The sequence below is a fragment of the Gobio gobio genome (assembly GCF_949357685.1).
Source record: "Gobio gobio genome assembly, chromosome: 13".
Classification (NCBI taxonomy): domain Eukaryota; kingdom Metazoa; phylum Chordata; class Actinopteri; order Cypriniformes; family Gobionidae; genus Gobio; species Gobio gobio.
This window is the reverse complement of record NC_137106.1, coordinates 4,974,727-4,993,736: the sequence shown is the minus strand read 5'-3', so window position 1 is coordinate 4,993,736 and position 19,010 is coordinate 4,974,727. Positions and strand designations below refer to the sequence as shown.

Genomic DNA, 19,010 nt, shown 5'->3' with positions numbered 1-19,010 from the left:
AGACTGTTCAGTGGGAGGTAAAACACTTGACCAGTGAACGTCCAGCACAAGAGCTCGTGTCACAACATTTTGTCCATCCCTGTATTGGGTAAATCTCATGAAGAAGTGTCCAGATCATATTTAACTCCAAAATCAAGAAAGAAATGATCGTAAAAAGAGGCCTCTGAAGAAACCCAGACACTAGTATTGTCCAGCTTCATCATAAAGATCCATCTGGTGGCTGGAAATCTAAATCTGCACTAATAACCAGCATAAAGCAGTCAGTGGCAGCACTAAAACTCACATTCATGCTTCTGTACGCTGACTAACACATGAACCTGTAGATTGAGCTCGATCTGCGTGGTTTATTGTTGGTATTGTGAGTTTTTATTTTGTGTTGATGTTTAGTTGCCGTGTGTGTGTGTGTGTGTTTCCATTATGTTTTATTTGTAGGTTTTCTGAAAAGGAACATGGAGGAACACCAATCAGAGGTGAATGTTTTCATTTACAGCTGAGATCGAAATACACTATATTGCCAAAAGTTTTGGGACGCCTGCCTTTACATCCACAAGGTTTAGGAGTGTGTTTATGGGAATTTCTAGAAGCGCATTTGTGAGGTCAGGCACTGATGTTGGACGAGAAGGCCTGGCTCTCAGTCTCCGCTCTAATTCATCCCAAATCGGGTTGAGGTCAGGACTCAAGTTCCTCCACACCAAACTCGCTCATCCATGTCTTTATGGAGCGACGCTTTGTGCACTGGTCAGTCATGCTGGGACAGGAAGGGGCCAAACTGTTCCCACAAAGTTGAGAGCATGAAATTGTCCAAAATGTCTTGGGAGTTCCTTTCACTGGAACTAAGGGGCCAAGCCCAACCCCTGAAAAACAACCCCACACCATAATCCCCCCTCCACCAAACTTTACACTTGGCACAATGCAAGTCCCCCAGAATAGTCCATCAGATTCTTAGACGAAGTGATTGGTCACTCCAGAGAACACGTCTCACTGCTCTAGAGTCCAGTGGCGGCGCACTTTACCCCACTGCATCCCACGCTTTGCATTGCACTTGATGTAAGGCTTGGATGAGCAGCTCGGCCATAGAAACCCATTCCAATCGCTTCTACTTTGTTATAACACCACCAACAGTTGAGCGTGGAATATTTAGTAGTGAGGAAATGTCCCGAATGGACTCTCTCTCCTGAGAGAGACCCATTTCAACACAAATGTGTGTAAAAGCGTCTGCAGGCCTAGAGCTTGATTTATACACCTGTGGCCATGAAGTGATTGAACACCTGAACACAATGATCTGGCACCCAAAGTGTCCCAATTCTTTTGGCAATATAGTGTACTAATCAAGGAGTTATTATTTTCTGTTGAAGATTGTGTCGTCTGTGTGGACCATATGTAGTGTGTACTTACTGTATTTTCTGGGTTAATTATATTTGATTTATAGGAGGTCAGAACGGCAGAAGAGGAAATCTGAGATCGGGAGAATCCAGAGGTGAAACCTCAAACTCTTGACCTAGAAATTGAGTTGAATGATATATTTGGAATTATATATATATATATATATATATATATATATATATATATATATATATATATGATTTGTGGATTTGACCACGTCTGATCAAAATAAGACAAACTACGCTCTAGTAGCAGTATATTTAACATTGGGATGCCCATAGCGTTTTTACAATTGTGAATAGATATTTGAAATCAAACATGGAAAAACAAATTATGAATAAATAACGTTCAAAGTCCTTTTTGTACAATAGCAAATACAATCATTATATTTCAGACAGTATATTTATTCACATTCCGTCTTTAATTTCTTTCCACATACATTTTCTAGCATGTGTCATGTGTATAATGTACTAATTATATTTTTTATAATTCTCATAAAATGCACTTATGACAGATCACATTCAACACTGCAATAAAATGAGAGATACACTTTCATTAGACGCTTTGTAAAAAAAAAATTCTGGAACAAACGCTACGCAGGGCAATATTATTGTTATTAAACTTTTATGAAATCAGTTGATTACACATCCGTTTTGATTATTAAAATGTAATTATATCATTCAAATGAAATCCAGGAAAATTAAAATGGGATAAAAATAGATTTTATTACAATTTGGAATAGATATTAGAAATTAAACATGGTAAAGCAAAGTATGAATTAAACAAGTTTATGCAATCATAAATATAATTCATCAATTTTATTTATTCAGAATTAGTTTTTCCACGTTTAATTTCTTTCCATGTAAGTTTTCTAGAACATATCGTGTATGTGTTTACTAATATAATATACTATTGATTTTTCCTATTATATTATATTCTCTTTAATAGACTGCAGTAAAATTAAAGATCAATTTTCATTAGACGCCTTATAAAAAAAATTCTGGAACAAACGTTACATAGGGCAATATTATTGTTAAAATTTTAATAAATTATTTAATTGTTAAACTTTTATGAATTCAGTTGATTACACATCATTTTTGATTATGAGCTTTACTACAATTGTGAATAGATATTAGAAATGAAACATGGAAAAACAAAGTATGAATACATTTCTGTGCAGTCATAAATATAATTCATACATTTTATTTATTCATAATTCGTTTTTTCCGTTTTTAATTTATTTCCAAGTACTGCATAAGTAGCATGAGTCGTGTATATTTACTAAAATAATATTCTATTGATTTTTTATATAATATTAAATTATGTTCTCTTTAATAAACAGTTCAACACACAGCAATAAAATTCAAGCTTAATTTTTTTTATTGGAAAAATATTATACAAATTTATTGAATTATACCTCTATTATGTGTTGTGGCACTGATGTTTTTTTAAATATTATATTATATTAATTAAATTATTTTATATTCTCTTTAATAGACAGTTCAACACACTACAATAAAATTCAAGCAACATTTTTACTGGAAAAATATGATAAAAATGTATTAAATTACCTCCATTCATAAAGATATTAAATTATCTTCATTATGTGTTGTGGCACTGATTTTTTTTTTTATATTATATTATATTTTATAATATTATATAAATTATGTTATATTCTCTTTAATAGACAGTTCAACACACTGCAATAAAATTCAAGCTCAATTTTCTTTGGAAAAAATATATAAAATTTATTGAATTACATGTTTTTTCTAATATATATATTATATTATATCAATTCAATTATTTTATATTCTCTTTAATAGACAGTTCAACATACAGCAATAAAATTCAAGCTTAATTTTTTTTATTGGAAAAATATTATAAAAATGTATTGAATTATACCTCTATTATGTGTTGTGGCACTGATGTTTTTTTAAATATTATATCATATTTTTTTATATTCTCTTTAATAGACAGTTCAACACACTACAATAAAATTCAAGCAACATTTTTATTGGAAAAATATGATAAAAATGTATTAAATTACCTCCATTCATAAAGATATTAAATGATCTTCATTATGTGTTGTGGCACTGATTTTCTTTATATTATATTATATTTTATAATATTATATTATGTTATTCTCTTTAATAGACAGTTCAACACACTGCAATAAAATGCAAGCTCAATTTTCTTTGGAAAAAATATATAAAATGTATTGAATTACATGTTTTTTCTTATATATATATTATATTAATTCAATTCTTTTATATTCTCTTTAATAGACCGTTCAACACCCTGCAATAAAAGTCAAGCTCAATTTTAATTGGAAAAATATTATAAAAATGTATTCCATTACCTCCATTATGTGTTGTGGCTATGACTCTAGCCTTAGTATGAGCAGAATTAAGATCATAAACTGGTAGTCAAGTAGATGACATCACATTCTACATTGTGTAACGGTTTGTTTTGGATTTTCTAGGTCGACACCAAGCGTCAGACAGGAAGGGGAAAAGTGTCCCAGTAGTGGGGAGTAAAGCGAAGGGTAAAGACCGTCTGACGGGCCGAGCGAGGAGGTAAACTGACCACATACTGAATTGATGATGTGCTGAACCGTTTACAGTAACATCCTGTCACATTTCACCTCAAATCCATTAACCCAGACTCAAAGGATGATGGGAAATGCTCAGATGAATTTATGGTTATGAGCATTTCCACTCCCGCTCAGCATTAATGTTCAACCACAAACTCATCCGATCACATGACCGGACGATTTATAATGATAGAATTCATCTTTTAAAATCTCATTATGTTCAAAGCAGTTCCTTGTTATCATACAGTAAATGCCCATTAAACACAGAACAAAAAGCCCAAACAAATCTTTGTAATCAAAGATATTGTAATGCCATCATAGAAGATAAATCTATTATGTTAACACTTGTTTAAGGTACACAAATACAACATTATTAAGGTATTTATCAATCTTTGTTATCGTTAGTTAATAAAAATACAACTGCTCATTTGTAGTTCATGTCAGCTCAGGTACATTTAAATATTAACATAAACAACTTTTGATTTTAATAATGAAATGAACATTAACTAAGATGAGTACATTCTTTAGAAGTATTGTTCATTGCTAGATCCTTTTACAAATGCAATCTTAAGGGTTACCGATATTATTATATGTTGTTTATTAATGTATTTTTTATTAAAGAGCTGAAAGTAATACCATGTTTTTTGGGGCATTATATTTTGTTACATATACTGTCACTTATATTAATGAAAACTTTACAGACATGCACAACACTTTTTATGGTAGGTACTTCAAAGAACACAATGGCACTAAGATATAATAATATCTTTATCTTAAGTAATATCACAATATCTTTGATTCTTTTTTTACTGAGTAAATTAATATCCATTTACTGTATGATAACAAAGAGTTGGACTTTGAACTCATAATTAAGATTGTAAAACATTTCTTCATTTTGCTCTCAGGTGGGATGCTAAAGAGCAGGAGGAGCATTTGCAGGTGATTTTTTTTTATTGTTATAATTATTATTATTATTGCCACCGTAATGAGCATTATGGGATAAAAAATGTGCGTTATTTTTATGAAAATAATTTCACAATGAAATATATATTAATAGCCCTAAAAATAAGTTTGATATCTTTTTATTATTTAGATTTTTGGGGGTGAATTCTGGACATTATTTGCATGTTTATGTGCCTAATAACCGATATGCAGAACCGATATTTATGATAACTCTAATGGTTGGTCTAGTGTACAATACTCCAAATACCCACAAGATGACGCCATTTATCGGTGGATCGCATGTTACAAAACCGATATCCAATTATGGAAAATTGCTTAAATATCGGTAAAACCGATTATCGGTCTATTCATTTTCTTGAAATTCACTCAAAAACTGTCAATTTCGAGGTTAAAGAGATTTTAGTATTTCATAGTCTTTTTTTAATACATGTACTTGTTGGTTAATTTCTACTAGGTTTATCCAGACAGCAGTCTGCAGGAGTTTTTAGAGGAACTTGACGCTCTTTGTGCTGCTGAGAGCGTCAATCCAGAGACTGACACAGAAAACACAAAGCCATGTGCATCTGAAGAGTCAATGAAAACAACCTCCAATGGGACGGCGGACCAGAATGGTCGCGTGTCCACGGAAATTCCTCATTCGGAGCCGCTTTCTCTGAGGGCCACTGAGAAAAAGGTCCGCTTTTCTGAGAACCATGACAAGATCAAGTCAGAAAGCGAGACCAGCGCACTGCAATCGGCCTCACTGATCCCAAACGGCCCTGTAGAAGAAGACAAGCAAACACTGGCACAAGACGACAATGAATGTATCCAGAAAGAGATAAAACCTCCATCTCCAGAGCAGGAAAACCGCCTGGAGAAACTCACAGAACTGAATCCAGTCACTGAAGGAAGTGCAATTGAAACAGCGTGCCCTATACCAGCAGATGTCTGTATATCAGCAGAACCGGGCGAGAACCAACCTGTTGAACACAGCAAGAGCTGCTCTTCTAGAGGAAATGGTACGAGAACATTGGCTGTGTGAAACTAGCTCCAGCACTAACTAAAGGCTGGAATACACTACATGACTTTTGCTCAGATTTTTGCCCCGATTTACAGACTAGATGAGATGAAAATAGTTGCCAAAAGTATGTGCCAGTATTCAGATTTTGGACAGTTGGAGGTTTAACAGAAAATCGAGTAGTGTATGAGGTGTTTTTTTAGCTTCAAGACTAAGATTCTATCCTGTCGGAGGATATCATAACATGTTTGATATTTTGAGCTGATTTTCGAAAACATATCATAGCATATGTTGCGTCACTACTGAAACCAAATACAACTCAAATATAATAACAATACAAAAGTATATTAACAGAACACGCATAACAAATTACCATGCAAGTTTTCCAGCCCAAGACTGTAACTAACCCAAGACTTTAACCTCAAACTAGTCTACCCACCCAAGACTGTAACTAATCCAAGACTCTAACCTCAAACTAGTCTACCCACCCAAGACTGTAACTAATCCAAGACTCTAACCTCTAACTAGTCTAACCACCCAAGACTGTAATAACCCAAGACTCTAACCTCTAACTAGTTTACCCACCAAGAGTGTAATAACCCAAGACTCTAACCTCTAACTAGCCTCACCACCCAAGACTGTAACTAACCTAAGACTCTAACCTCTAACTAGCCTAACCACCCAAGACTGTAACTAACCCAAGACTCTAACCTCTAACTAGCCTAACCACCCAAGACTGTAATAACCCAAGACTCTAACCTCTAACTAGTTTACCCACCAAGAGTGTAATAACCCAAGACTCTAACCTCTAACTAGCCTAACCACCCAAGACTGTAACTAACCTAAGACTCTAACCTCTAACTAGCCTAACCACCCAAGACTGTAATAACCCAAGACTCTAACCTCTAACTAGCCTAACCACCCAAGACTGTAATAACCCAAGACTCTAACCTCTAACTAGTTTACCCACCAAGAGTGTAATAACCCAAGACTCTAACCTCTAACTAGCCTAACCACCCAAGACTGTAACTAACCTAAGACTCTAACCTCTAACTAGCCTAACCACCCAAGACTGTAACTAACCCAAGACTCTAACCTCTAACTAGCCTAACCACCCAAGACTGTAATAACCCAAGACTCTAACCTCTAACTAGTTTACCCACCAAGAGTGGAATAACCCAAGACTCTAACCTCTAACTAGCCTAACCACCCAAGACTGTAACTAACCTAAGACTCTAACCTCTAACTAGCCTAACCACCCAAGACTGTAATAACCCAAGACTCTAACCTCTAACTAGCCTAACCACCCAAGACTGTAACTAACCTAAGACTCTAACCTCTAACTAGCCTAACCACCCAAGACTGTAACTAACCCAAGACTCTAACCTCTAACTAGTTTACCCACCAAGACTGTAATAACCCAAGACTCTAACCTCTAACTAGTTTACCCACCAAGAGTGTAATAACCCAAGACTCTAACCTCTAACTAGCCTAACCACCCAAGACTGTAACTAACCTAAGACTCTAACCTCTAACTAGCCTACCCACCCAAGACTGTAATAACCCAAGACTCTAACCTCTAACTAGTTTACCCACCAAGAGTGTAATAACCCAAGACTCTAACCTCTAACTAGCCTAACCACCCAAGACTGTAACTAACCTAAGACTCTAACCTCTAACTAGCCTAACCACCCAAGACTGTAACTAACCCAAGACTCTAACCTCTAACTAGCCTAACCACCCAAGACTGTAATAACCCAAGACTCTAACCTCTAACTAGTTTACCCACCAAGAGTGTAATAACCCAAGACTCTAACCTCTAACTAGCCTAACCACCCAAGACTGTAACTAACCTAAGACTCTAACCTCTAACTAGCCTAACCACCCAAGACTGTAATAACCCAAGACTCTAACCTCTAACTAGCCTAACCACCCAAGACTGTAACTAACCTAAGACTCTAACCTCTAACTAGCCTAACCACCCAAGACTGTAACTAACCCAAGACTCTAACCTCTAACTAGTTTACCCACCAAGACTGTAATAACCCAAGACTCTAACCTCTAACTAGCCTAACCACCCAAGACTGTAATAACCCAAGACTCTAACCTCTAACTAGTTTACCCACCAAGAGTGTAATAACCCAAGACTCTAACCTCTAACTAGCCTAACCACCCAAGACTGTAACTAACCTAAGACTCTAACCTCTAACTAGCCTAACCACCCAAGACTGTAATAACCCAAGACTCTAACCTCTAACTAGCCTAACCACCCAAGACTGTAACTAACCTAAGACTCTAACCTCTAACTAGCCTAACCACCCAAGACTGTAACTAACCCAAGACTCTAACCTCTAACTAGTTTACCCACCAAGACTGTAATAACCCAAGACTCTAACCTCTAACTAGCCTAACCACCCAAGACTGTAACTAACCTAAGATTCTAACCTCTAACTAGTTTACCCACCAAGACTGTAATAACCCAAGACTCTAACCTCTAACTAGCCTTACCACCCAAGACTGTAACTAACCTAAGACTCTAACCTCTAACTAGCCTAACCACCCAAGACTGTAACTAATCTAAGACTCTAACTAGCCTACCCACCCAAGACTGTAACTAACCCAAGACTCTAACCTCTAACTAGTCTACCCACCCAAGACTGTAACTAACCCAAGACTCTAACCTCTAACTAGTTTACCCACCAAGACTGTATTAACCCAAGACTCTAACCTCTAACTAGCCTACCCACCCAAGACTGTAACTAACCCAAGACTCTAACCTCTAACTAGTCTACCCACCCAAGACTGTAACTAACCCAAGACTCTAACCTCTAACTAGTTTACCCACCAAGACTGTAATAACCCAAGATTCTAACCTCTAACTAGCCTAACCACCCAAGACTGTAACTAACCTAAGACTCTAACCTCTAACTAGTTTACCCACCAAGACTGTAATAACCCAAGACTCTAACCTCTAACTAGCCTACCCACCCAAGACTGTAACTAACCCAAGATTCTAACCTCTAACTAGCCTAACCACCCAAGACTGTAATAACCCAAGACTCTAACCTCTAACTAGCCTAACCACCCAAGACTGTAATAACCCAAGACTCTAACCTCTAACTAGCCTAACCACCCAAGACTGTAACTAACCCAAGACTCTAACCTCTAACTAGCCTAACCACCCAAGACTGTAATAACCCAAGACTCTAACCTCTAACTAGCCTAACCACCCAAGACTGTAATAACCCAAGACTCTAACCTCTAACTAGTTTACCCACCCAAGACTGTAATAACCCAAGACTCTAACCTCTAACTAGCCTACCCACCCAAGACTGTAATAACCCAAGACTCTAAGGCAGGGGTCTCCAAACTCGGTCCTGGAGGGCCACTGTCCTGCAGAGTTTAGCTCCAACCCCCAATTAAACGCACCTGAACCAGTTAATTAGGGTTTTACTAGGGCCTTGTTCCTATATTAGGGCCAATTTTGATTGTCACTTATGACGATCCCTATGGGAAAAATGAATGGGAAACAATTCTTCTGGATCCAACGCTGCTGAAAAAGTGGGCGGACACTAATGCACTCTATTATAAACTCAAATGATTGTGCTGCTCAGCAGGTGTTTGCGGGGTTGTGCATCATTGTGTTTTCTCTGAGCTCGTGTGTGTGTGTGTGTGTGTGTGTGTGTGTGTGTGTGTGTGTGTGTGTGTGTGTGTGTGTGTGTGTGTGTGTGTGTGTGTGTGTGTGTGTGTGTGTGTGTGTGTGTGTGTGTGTGTGTGTGTGTGTGTGTGTGTGTGTGTGTGTGTGTGTGTGTGTGTGTGTGTGTGGACTGGTAATCATCACGTTATGGGGACAAAATGTCCCCACAAAGATAGCAATATCCGAAATCCTCATCCTTGTGGGGACATTTTTAGGTCCCCATGAGGAAAACATCTTATAAATCAGACTAAGTGATGTTTTTTGAAAATGTAAAATTGCAGAATGTCTCCTGTGAGGGTTAGGTTTAGGGGCAGTGTAGGGGGATAGAATATACGGTATGTACGGTATAAAAACCATTACGCCTATGGAAAGTCCCCATAAAAGATGAAAACACTACATGTGTGTGTGTGTGTGTGTTTTCTCTCTCTCTTGCAGAAGAACTGATGGACTCGAGTCTGTCTGTCCTGAATCTGGATCCGGGCGATGCTCTTCCCGACCACAGCACCAGCACTGATATGGTGAGTGTGCTGCATTAAAGCATCAATCAGTGGCTGCACTTTCTCATTTGACTTGCAGATTTGAAGTGTCCCACCTCAGGATTAAGCGGCCCACTGAAACTCCATTATCGAGCTGAAGTGCTTCCGAAATACCCTAGAAAGCAGCACTATATATGTAACCAGGCCACATATTCAACCTATGAAGTAAAGAGCACGGTTACATCAGTTTTAAAGTGTTTAAATGCAGCACTTCACTCCATTTCTGGCTTTTTCACAATGAACTATTTGCATTGATTTTAAATTGATTCTCTTTTTCTTTCCAGGCAAGAGAGAATGGGAAAGTTGTTTAGATGGAAATGTCACTCGCATCTGGAGCGAAACTTCATGCACTAAAACCAAAACAGAAGAACAAAACTATCATTTGCCTTTTTGACTCTGATTCAGTGAGTTACTCGCGTGACTCTTTAACCTTCTGTGTTTGGAGTATTTTGGGGAATGTTTGTCATTTATTGGATGCTAAGCGTTGAAAACACTGGTTGGCAGAGACATTGTGATTGTTCTGAATAGTTTATCTTTTCATAGGTTAAAGATTGTAAAGCGTTAGTTCACCCAAAAATGAAAATTAGCCCATGATTTACTCACCCTCAAGTCATCCTAGGTGTGTATGACATTCTTCTTTCAGACGAATACAATCAGAGCATCTATCCATCATAAAACTGCATCTATCCATCATAAAAGTGCATCTATCCATCATAAAAGTGCATCTATCCATCATAAAAGAGCATCTGTCCATCATAAAAGAGCGTCTATCCATCATAAAAGTGCATCTATCCATCATAAAAGAGCATCTGTCCATCATAAAAGAGCGTCTATCCATCATAAAAGAGCATCTATCCATCATAAAAGAGCATCCATCCATCATAAAAGAGCATCTATCCATCATAAAAGAGCATCTATCCATCATAAAAGAGCATCTATCCATCATAAAAGAGCATCTATCCATCATAAAAGAGCATATATCCATCATAAAAGAGCATCTATCCATCATAAAAGAGCATATATCCATCATAAAAGAGCATCTATCCATCATAAAAGTGCATCTATCCATCTTAAAAGAGCATCTATCCATCATAAAAGTGCATCTATCCATCATAAAAGAGCATCTATCCATCATAAAAGAGCATCTATCCATCATAAAAGTGCATCTATCCATCATAAAAGTGCATCTATCCATCATAAAAGAGCATCTATCCATCATAAAAGAACATCTGTCCATCATAAAAGAGCATCTATCATCATAAAAGTGCATCTATCCATCATAAAAGAGCATCTATCCATCATAAAAGAACATCTGTCCATCATAAAAGAGCATCTATCCATCATAAAAGAGCATCTATCCATCATAAAAGAGCATCTATCCATCATAAAAGTGCATCTATCCATCATAAAAGAGCATCTGTCCATCATAAAAGTGCATCTATCCATCATAAAAGTGCATCTATCCATCATAAAAGCGCATCTATCCATCATAAAAGTGCATCTATCCATCATAAAAGAGCATCTATCCATCATAAAAGAGCATCTATCCATCATAAAAGAGCATCTGTCCATCATAAAAGTGCATCCATCCATCATAAAAGAGCATCTATCCATCATAAAAGAGCATCTATCCATCATAAAAGAGCATCTGTCCATCATAAAAGTGCATCCATCCATCATAAAAGAGCATCTATCCATCATAAAAGAGCATCTGTCCATCATAAAAGAGCATCTATCCATCATAAAAGTGCATCTATCCATCATAAAAGAGCATCTGTCCATCATAAAAGAGCATCTATCCATCATAAAAGTGCATCTATCCATCATAAAAGAGCATCTATCCATCATAAAAGAGCATCTGTCCATCATAAAAGAGCATCTATCCATCATAAAAGTGCATCTATCCATCATAAAAGAGCATCTATCCATCATAAAAGAACATCTGTCCATCATAAAAGAGCATCTATCCATCATAAAAGAACATCTGTCCATCATAAAAGAGCATCTATCAGCATAAAAGTGCATCTATCCATCATAAAAGAACATCTGTCCATCATAAAAGAGCATCTATCCATCATAAAAGAGCATCTATCCATCATAAAAGAGCATCTGTCCATTATAAAAGAGCATCTATCCATCATAAAAGTGCATCTATCCATCATAAAAGAGCATCTATCCATCATAAAAGTGCATCTATCCATCATAAAAGTGCATCTATCCATCATAAAAGAGCATCTATCCACTATAAAAGTGCATCTATCCATCATAAAAGTGCATCTATCCATCATAAAAGAGCATCTATCCACTATAAAAGTGCATCTATCCATCCATCATAAAAGAGCATCTGTCCATCATAAAAGAGCATCTATCCATCATAAAAGTGCATCTATCCATCATAAAAGAGCATCTGTCCATCATAAAAGAGCATCTATCCATCATAAAAGTGCATCTATCCATCATAAAAGAGCATCTATCCATCATAAAAGAACATCTGTCCATCATAAAAGAGCATCTATCCATCATAAAAGAACATCTGTCCATCATAAAAGAGCATCTATCATCATAAAAGTGCATCTATCCATCATAAAAGAACATCTGTCCATCATAAAAGAGCATCTATCCATCATAAAAGAGCATCTATCCATCATAAAAGAGCATCTGTCCATCATAAAAGAGCATCTATCCATCATAAAAGTGCATCTATCCATCATAAAAGAGCATCTATCCATCATAAAAGTGCATCTATCCATCATAAAAGTGCATCTATCCATCATAAAAGAGCATCTATCCATCATAAAAGAGCATCTATCCATCATAAAAGTGCATCTGTCCATCATAAAAGAGCATCTGTCCATCATAAAAGAGCATCTATCCATCATAAAAGTGCATCTGTCCATCATAAAAGAGCATCTATCCATCATAAAAGTGCATCTATCCATCATAAAAGAGCATCTATCCATCATAAAAGTGCATCTGTCCATCATAAAAGAGCATCTGTCCATCATAAAAGTGCATCTGTCCATCATAAAAGAACATCTGTCCATCATAAAAGAGCATCTATCATCATAAAAGTGCATCTATCCATCATAAAAGAACATCTGTCCATCATAAAAGAGCATCTATCCATCATAAAAGAGCATCTATCCATCATAAAAGAGCATCTGTCCATCATAAAAGAGCATCTGTCCATCATAAAAGAGCATCTATCCATCATAAAAGAGCATCTATCCATCATAAAAGTGCATCTATCCATCATAAAAGAGCATCTATCCATCATAAAAGTGCATCTATCCATCATAAAAGAGCATCTATCCATCATAAAAGAGCATCTATCCATCATAAAAGTGCATCTATCCATCATAAAAGAGCATCTATCCATCATAAAAGAGCATCTGTCCATCATAAAAGAGCATCTATCCATCATAAAAGTGCATCTATCCATCATAAAAGAGCATCTATCCATCATAAAAGAGCATCTATCCATCATAAAAGTGCATCTGTCCATCATAAAAGAGCATCTGTCCATCATAAAAGTGCATCTGTCCATCATAAAAGAACATCTGTCCATCATAAAAGAGCATCTATCATCATAAAAGTGCATCTATCCATCATAAAAGAGCATATATCCATCATAAAAGAACATCTGTCCATCATAAAAGAGCATCTATCCATCATAAAAGAGCATCTATCCATCATAAAAGTGCATCTGTCCATCATAAAAGAACATCTGTCCATCATAAAAGAGCATCTATCCATCATAAAAGTGCATCTATCCATCATAAAAGAGCATCTATCCATCATAAAAGAGCATCTATCCATCATAAAAGAGCATCTATCCATCATAAAAGAACATCTGTCCATCATAAAAGAACATCTGTCCATCATAAAAGAGCATCTGTCCATCATAAAAGAGCATCTGTCCATCATAAAAGAGCATCTGTCCATCATAAAAGAACATCTGTCCATCATAAAAGAACATCTGTCCATCATAAAAGAGCATCTATCCATCATAAAAGTGCATCTATCCATCATAAAAGAGCATCTATCCATCATAAAAGAGCATCTATCCATCATAAAAGAGCATCTATCCATCATAAAAGAGCATCTATCCATCATAAAAGAACATCTGTCCATCATAAAAGAGCATCTATCCATCATAAAAGAGCATCTATCCATCATAAAAGTGCATCTATCCATCATAAAAGTGCATCTGTCCATCATAAAAGAGCATCTGTCCATCATAAAAGTGCATCTATCCATCATAAAAGTGCATCTGTCCATCATAAAAGTGCATCTATCCATCATAAAAGAGCATCTATCCATCATAAAAGAGCATCTATCCATCACAAAAGTGCATCTGTCCATCATAAAAGAGCATCTATCCATCATAAAAGAGCATCTATCCATCACAAAAGTGCATCTGTCCATCATAAAAGAGCATCTATCATCATAAAAGTGCATCTATCCATCATAAAAGAACATCTGTCCATCATAAAAGAGCATGTATCCATCATAAAAGAGCATCTATCCATCATAAAAGAACATCTGTCCATCATAAAAGAGCATCTATCCATCATAAAAGAGCATCTGTCCATCATAAAAGTGCATCTATCCATCATAAAAGTGCATCTATCCATCATAAAAGTGCATCTATCCATCATAAAAGCGCATCTATCCATCATAAAAGTGCATCTATCCATCATAAAAGAGCATCTATCCATCATAAAAGAGCATCTATCCATCATAAAAGAGCATCTGTCCATCATAAAAGTGCATCCATCCATCATAAAAGAGCATCTATCCATCATAAAAGAGCATCTATCCATCATAAAAGTGCATCTATCCATCATAAAAGAACATCTGTCCATCATAAAAGAGCATCTATCCATCATAAAAGTGCATCTATCCATCATAAAAGAGCATCTGTCCATCATAAAAGAGCATCTATCCATCATAAAAGTGCATCTATCCATCATAAAAGAGCATCTATCCATCATAAAAGAGCATCTATCCATCATAAAAGAGCATCTATCCATCATAAAAGAGCATCTGTCCATCATAAAAGAGCATCTATCCATCATAAAAGAGCATCTATCCATCATAAAAGAGCATCTATCCATCATAAAAGAGCATCTATCCATCATAAAAGAGCATCTGTCCATCATAAAAGTGCATCTATCCATCATAAAAGAGCATCTGTCCATCATAAAAGAGCATCTATCCATCATAAAAGAGCATCTGTCCATCATAAAAGAGCATCTATCCATCATAAAAGAGCATCTGTCCATCATAAAAGAGCATCTATCCATCATAAAAGAGCATCTATCCATCATAAAAGAGCATCTGTCCATCATAAAAGAGCATCTATCCATCATAAAAGTGCATCTATCCATCATAAAAGAGCATCTATCCATCATAAAAGAACATCTGTCCATCATAAAAGAGCATCTATCCATCATAAAAGAACATCTGTCCATCATAAAAGTGCATCTATCCATCATAAAAGAACATCTGTCCATCATAAAAGAGCATCTATCCATCATAAAAGAGCATCTATCCATCATAAAAGAGCATCTGTCCATTATAAAAGAGCATCTATCCATCATAAAAGTGCATCTATCCATCATAAAAGAGCATCTATCCATCATAAAAGTGCATCTATCCATCATAAAAGAGCATCTATCCATCATAAAAGTGCATCTATCCATCATAAAAGAACATCTGTCCATCATAAAAGAGCATCTATCCACTATAAAAGTGCATCTATCCATCATAAAAGAGCATCTGTCCATCATAAAAGAGCATCTGTCCATCATAAAAGAGCATCTATCCACTATAAAAGTGCATCTATCCATCATAAAAGAGCATCTGTCCATCATAAAAGAGCATCTATCCATCATAAAAGAGCATCTATCCATCATAAAAGAGCATCTGTCCATCATAAAAGAGCATCTATCCATCATAAAAGTGCATCTATCCATCATAAAAGAGCATCTATCCATCATAAAAGAACATCTGTCCATCATAAAAGAGCATCTATCATCATAAAAGTGCATCTATCCATCATAAAAGAACATCTGTCCATCATAAAAGAGCATCTATCCATCATAAAAGAGCATCTATCCATCATAAAAGAGCATCTGTCCATCATAAAAGAGCATCTGTCCATCATAAAAGAACATCTGTCCATCATAAAAGAGCATCTATCATCATAAAAGTGCATCTATCCATCATAAAAGAGCATCTATCCATCATAAAAGTGCATCTATCCATCATAAAAGAGCATCTATCCATCATAAAAGTGCATCTGTCCATCATAAAAGAGCATCTGTCCATCATAAAAGTGCATCTGTCCATCATAAAAGAGCATCTGTCCATCATAAAAGAGCATCTGTCCATCATAAAAGAACATCTGTCCATCATAAAAGAGCATCTATCATCATAAAAGTGCATCTGTCCATCATAAAAGAGCATCTATCCATCATAAAAGTGCATCTATCCATCATAAAAGAGCATCTATCCATCATAAAAGAGCATCTATCCATCATAAAAGAGCATCTATCCATCATAAAAGAGCATCTGTCCATCATAAAAGAGCATCTATCCATCATAAAAGTGCATCTATCCATCATAAAAGAGCATCTATCCATCATAAAAGTGCATCTGTCCATCATAAAAGAGCATCTGTCCATCATAAAAGTGCATCTGTCCATCATAAAAGAACATCTGTCCATCATAAAAGAGCATCTATCATCATAAAAGTGCATCTATCCATCATAAAAGAGCATATATCCATCATAAAAGAACATCTGTCCATCATAAAAGAGCATCTATCCATCATAAAAGAGCATCTATCCATCATAAAAGTGCATCTATCCATCATAAAAGAACATCTGTCCATCATAAAAGAGCATCTATCCATCATAAAAGTGCATCTATCCATCATAAAAGAACATCTGTCCATCATAAAAGAGCATCTATCCATCATAAAAGAGCATCTATCCATCATAAAAGTGCATCTGTCCATCATAAAAGAGCATCTGTCCATCATAAAAGTGCATCTATCCATCATAAAAGTGCATCTGTCCATCATAAAAGTGCATCTATCCATCATAAAAGAGCATCTGTCCATCATAAAAGAGCATCTATCCATCATAAAAGAGCATCTATCCATCATAAAAGTGCATCTGTCCATCATAAAAGAGCATCTGTCCATCATAAAAGAGCATCTATCCATCATAAAAGAGCATCTATCCATCATAAAAGTGCATCTGTCCATCATAAAAGAGCATCTATCCATCATAAAAGTGCATCTATCCATCATAAAAGTGCATCTGTCCATCATAAAAGAGCATCTGTCCATCATAAAAGAGCATCTATCCATCATAAAAGAGCATCTATCCATCATAAAAGTGCATCTGTCCATCATAAAAGAGCATCTGTCCATCATAAAAGAGCATCTATCCATCATAAAAGTGCATCTATCCATCATAAAAGAGCATCTATCCATCATAAAAGTGCATCTGTCCATCATAAAAGAGCATCTGTCCATCATAAAAGAGCATCTGTCCATCATAAAAGAGCATCTATCCATCATAAAAGTGCATCTATCCATCATAAAAGTGCATCTATCCATCATAAAAGAGCATCTATCCATCATAAAAGTGCATCTGTCCATCATAAAAGTGCATCTATCCATCATAAAAGAGCATCTGTCCATCATAAAAGAGCATCTATCCATCATAAAAGTGCATCTATCCATCATAAAAGAGCATCTGTCCATCATAAAAGAGCATCTATCCATCATAAAAGTGCATCTGTCCATCATAAAAGAGCATCTGTCCATCATAAAAGTGCATCTATCCATCATAAAAGTGCATCTGTCCATCATAAAAGTGCATCTATCCATCATAAAAGAGCATCTATCCATCATAAAAGAGCATCTATCCATCATAAAAGTGCATCTGTCCATCATAAAAGAGCATCTGTCCATCATAAAAGAGCATCTATCATCATAAAAGTGCATCTATCCATCATAAAAGAACATCTGTCCATCATAAAAGAGCATGTATCCATCATAAAAGAGCATCTATCCATCATAAAAGAACATCTGTCCATCATAAAAGAGCATCTATCATCATAAAAGTGCATCTATCCATCATAAAAGAGCATCTATCCATCATAAAAGAACATCTGTCCATCATAAAAGAGCATCTATCCATCATAAAAGAGCATCTATCCATCATAAAAGAGCATCTGTCCATCATAAAAGAGCATCTATCCATCATAAAAGAGCATCTGTCCATCATAAAAGAGCATCTGTCCATCATAAAAGAGCATCTGTCCATCATAAAAGTGCATCTATCCATCATAAAAGAGCATCTATCCATCATAAAAGAGCATCTATCCATCATAAAAGTGCATCTATTCATCATAAAAGAACATCTGTCCATCATAAAAGAGCATCTGTCCATCATAAAAGTGCATCTATCCATCATAAAAGTGCATCTATCCATCATAAAAGAGCATCTATCCATCATAAAAGTGCATCTATCCATCATAAAAAAGCATCTATCCATCATAAAAGTGCATCTATCCATCATAAAAGAGCATCTATCCATCATAAAAGAGCATCTGTCCATCATAAAAGAGCATCTATCCATCATAAAAGAGCATCTGTCCATCATAAAAGAGCATCTATCCATCATAAAAGAGCATCTGTCCATCATAAAAGAGCATCTGTCCATCATAAAAGAACATCTGTCCATCATAAAAGAGCATCTATCCATCATAAAAGAACATCTGTCCATCATAAAAGAGCATCTATCATCATAAAAGAAC

At 35.9% G+C, this 19,010-nt stretch overlaps 1 protein-coding gene across 2 annotated transcripts in view; it reads left to right on the top strand.

Moving 5' to 3' along the window:
- The window catches only part of ccdc9b (coiled-coil domain containing 9B), a 66,435-nt gene extending 53,410 nt beyond the window's left edge, over nt 1–13,025 (top strand). For both annotated transcript variants that reach the window (XM_079832869.1, XM_079832868.1), the window contains exons 8-14: nt 433–470; nt 1,430–1,477; nt 3,866–3,959; nt 4,882–4,915; nt 5,394–5,937; nt 10,069–10,151; nt 10,454–13,025. In XM_079832869.1, coding sequence (XP_079688995.1) covers nt 433–470; nt 1,430–1,477; nt 3,866–3,959; nt 4,882–4,915; nt 5,394–5,937; nt 10,069–10,151; nt 10,454–10,480 — 868 coding nt within the window. In that variant the 3' untranslated portion in view covers nt 10,481–13,025. The remainder of the gene's footprint in view (nt 1–432; nt 471–1,429; nt 1,478–3,865; nt 3,960–4,881; nt 4,916–5,393; nt 5,938–10,068; nt 10,152–10,453) is intronic.
- The last annotated feature ends 5,985 nt before the right edge of the window (nt 13,026–19,010 follow it).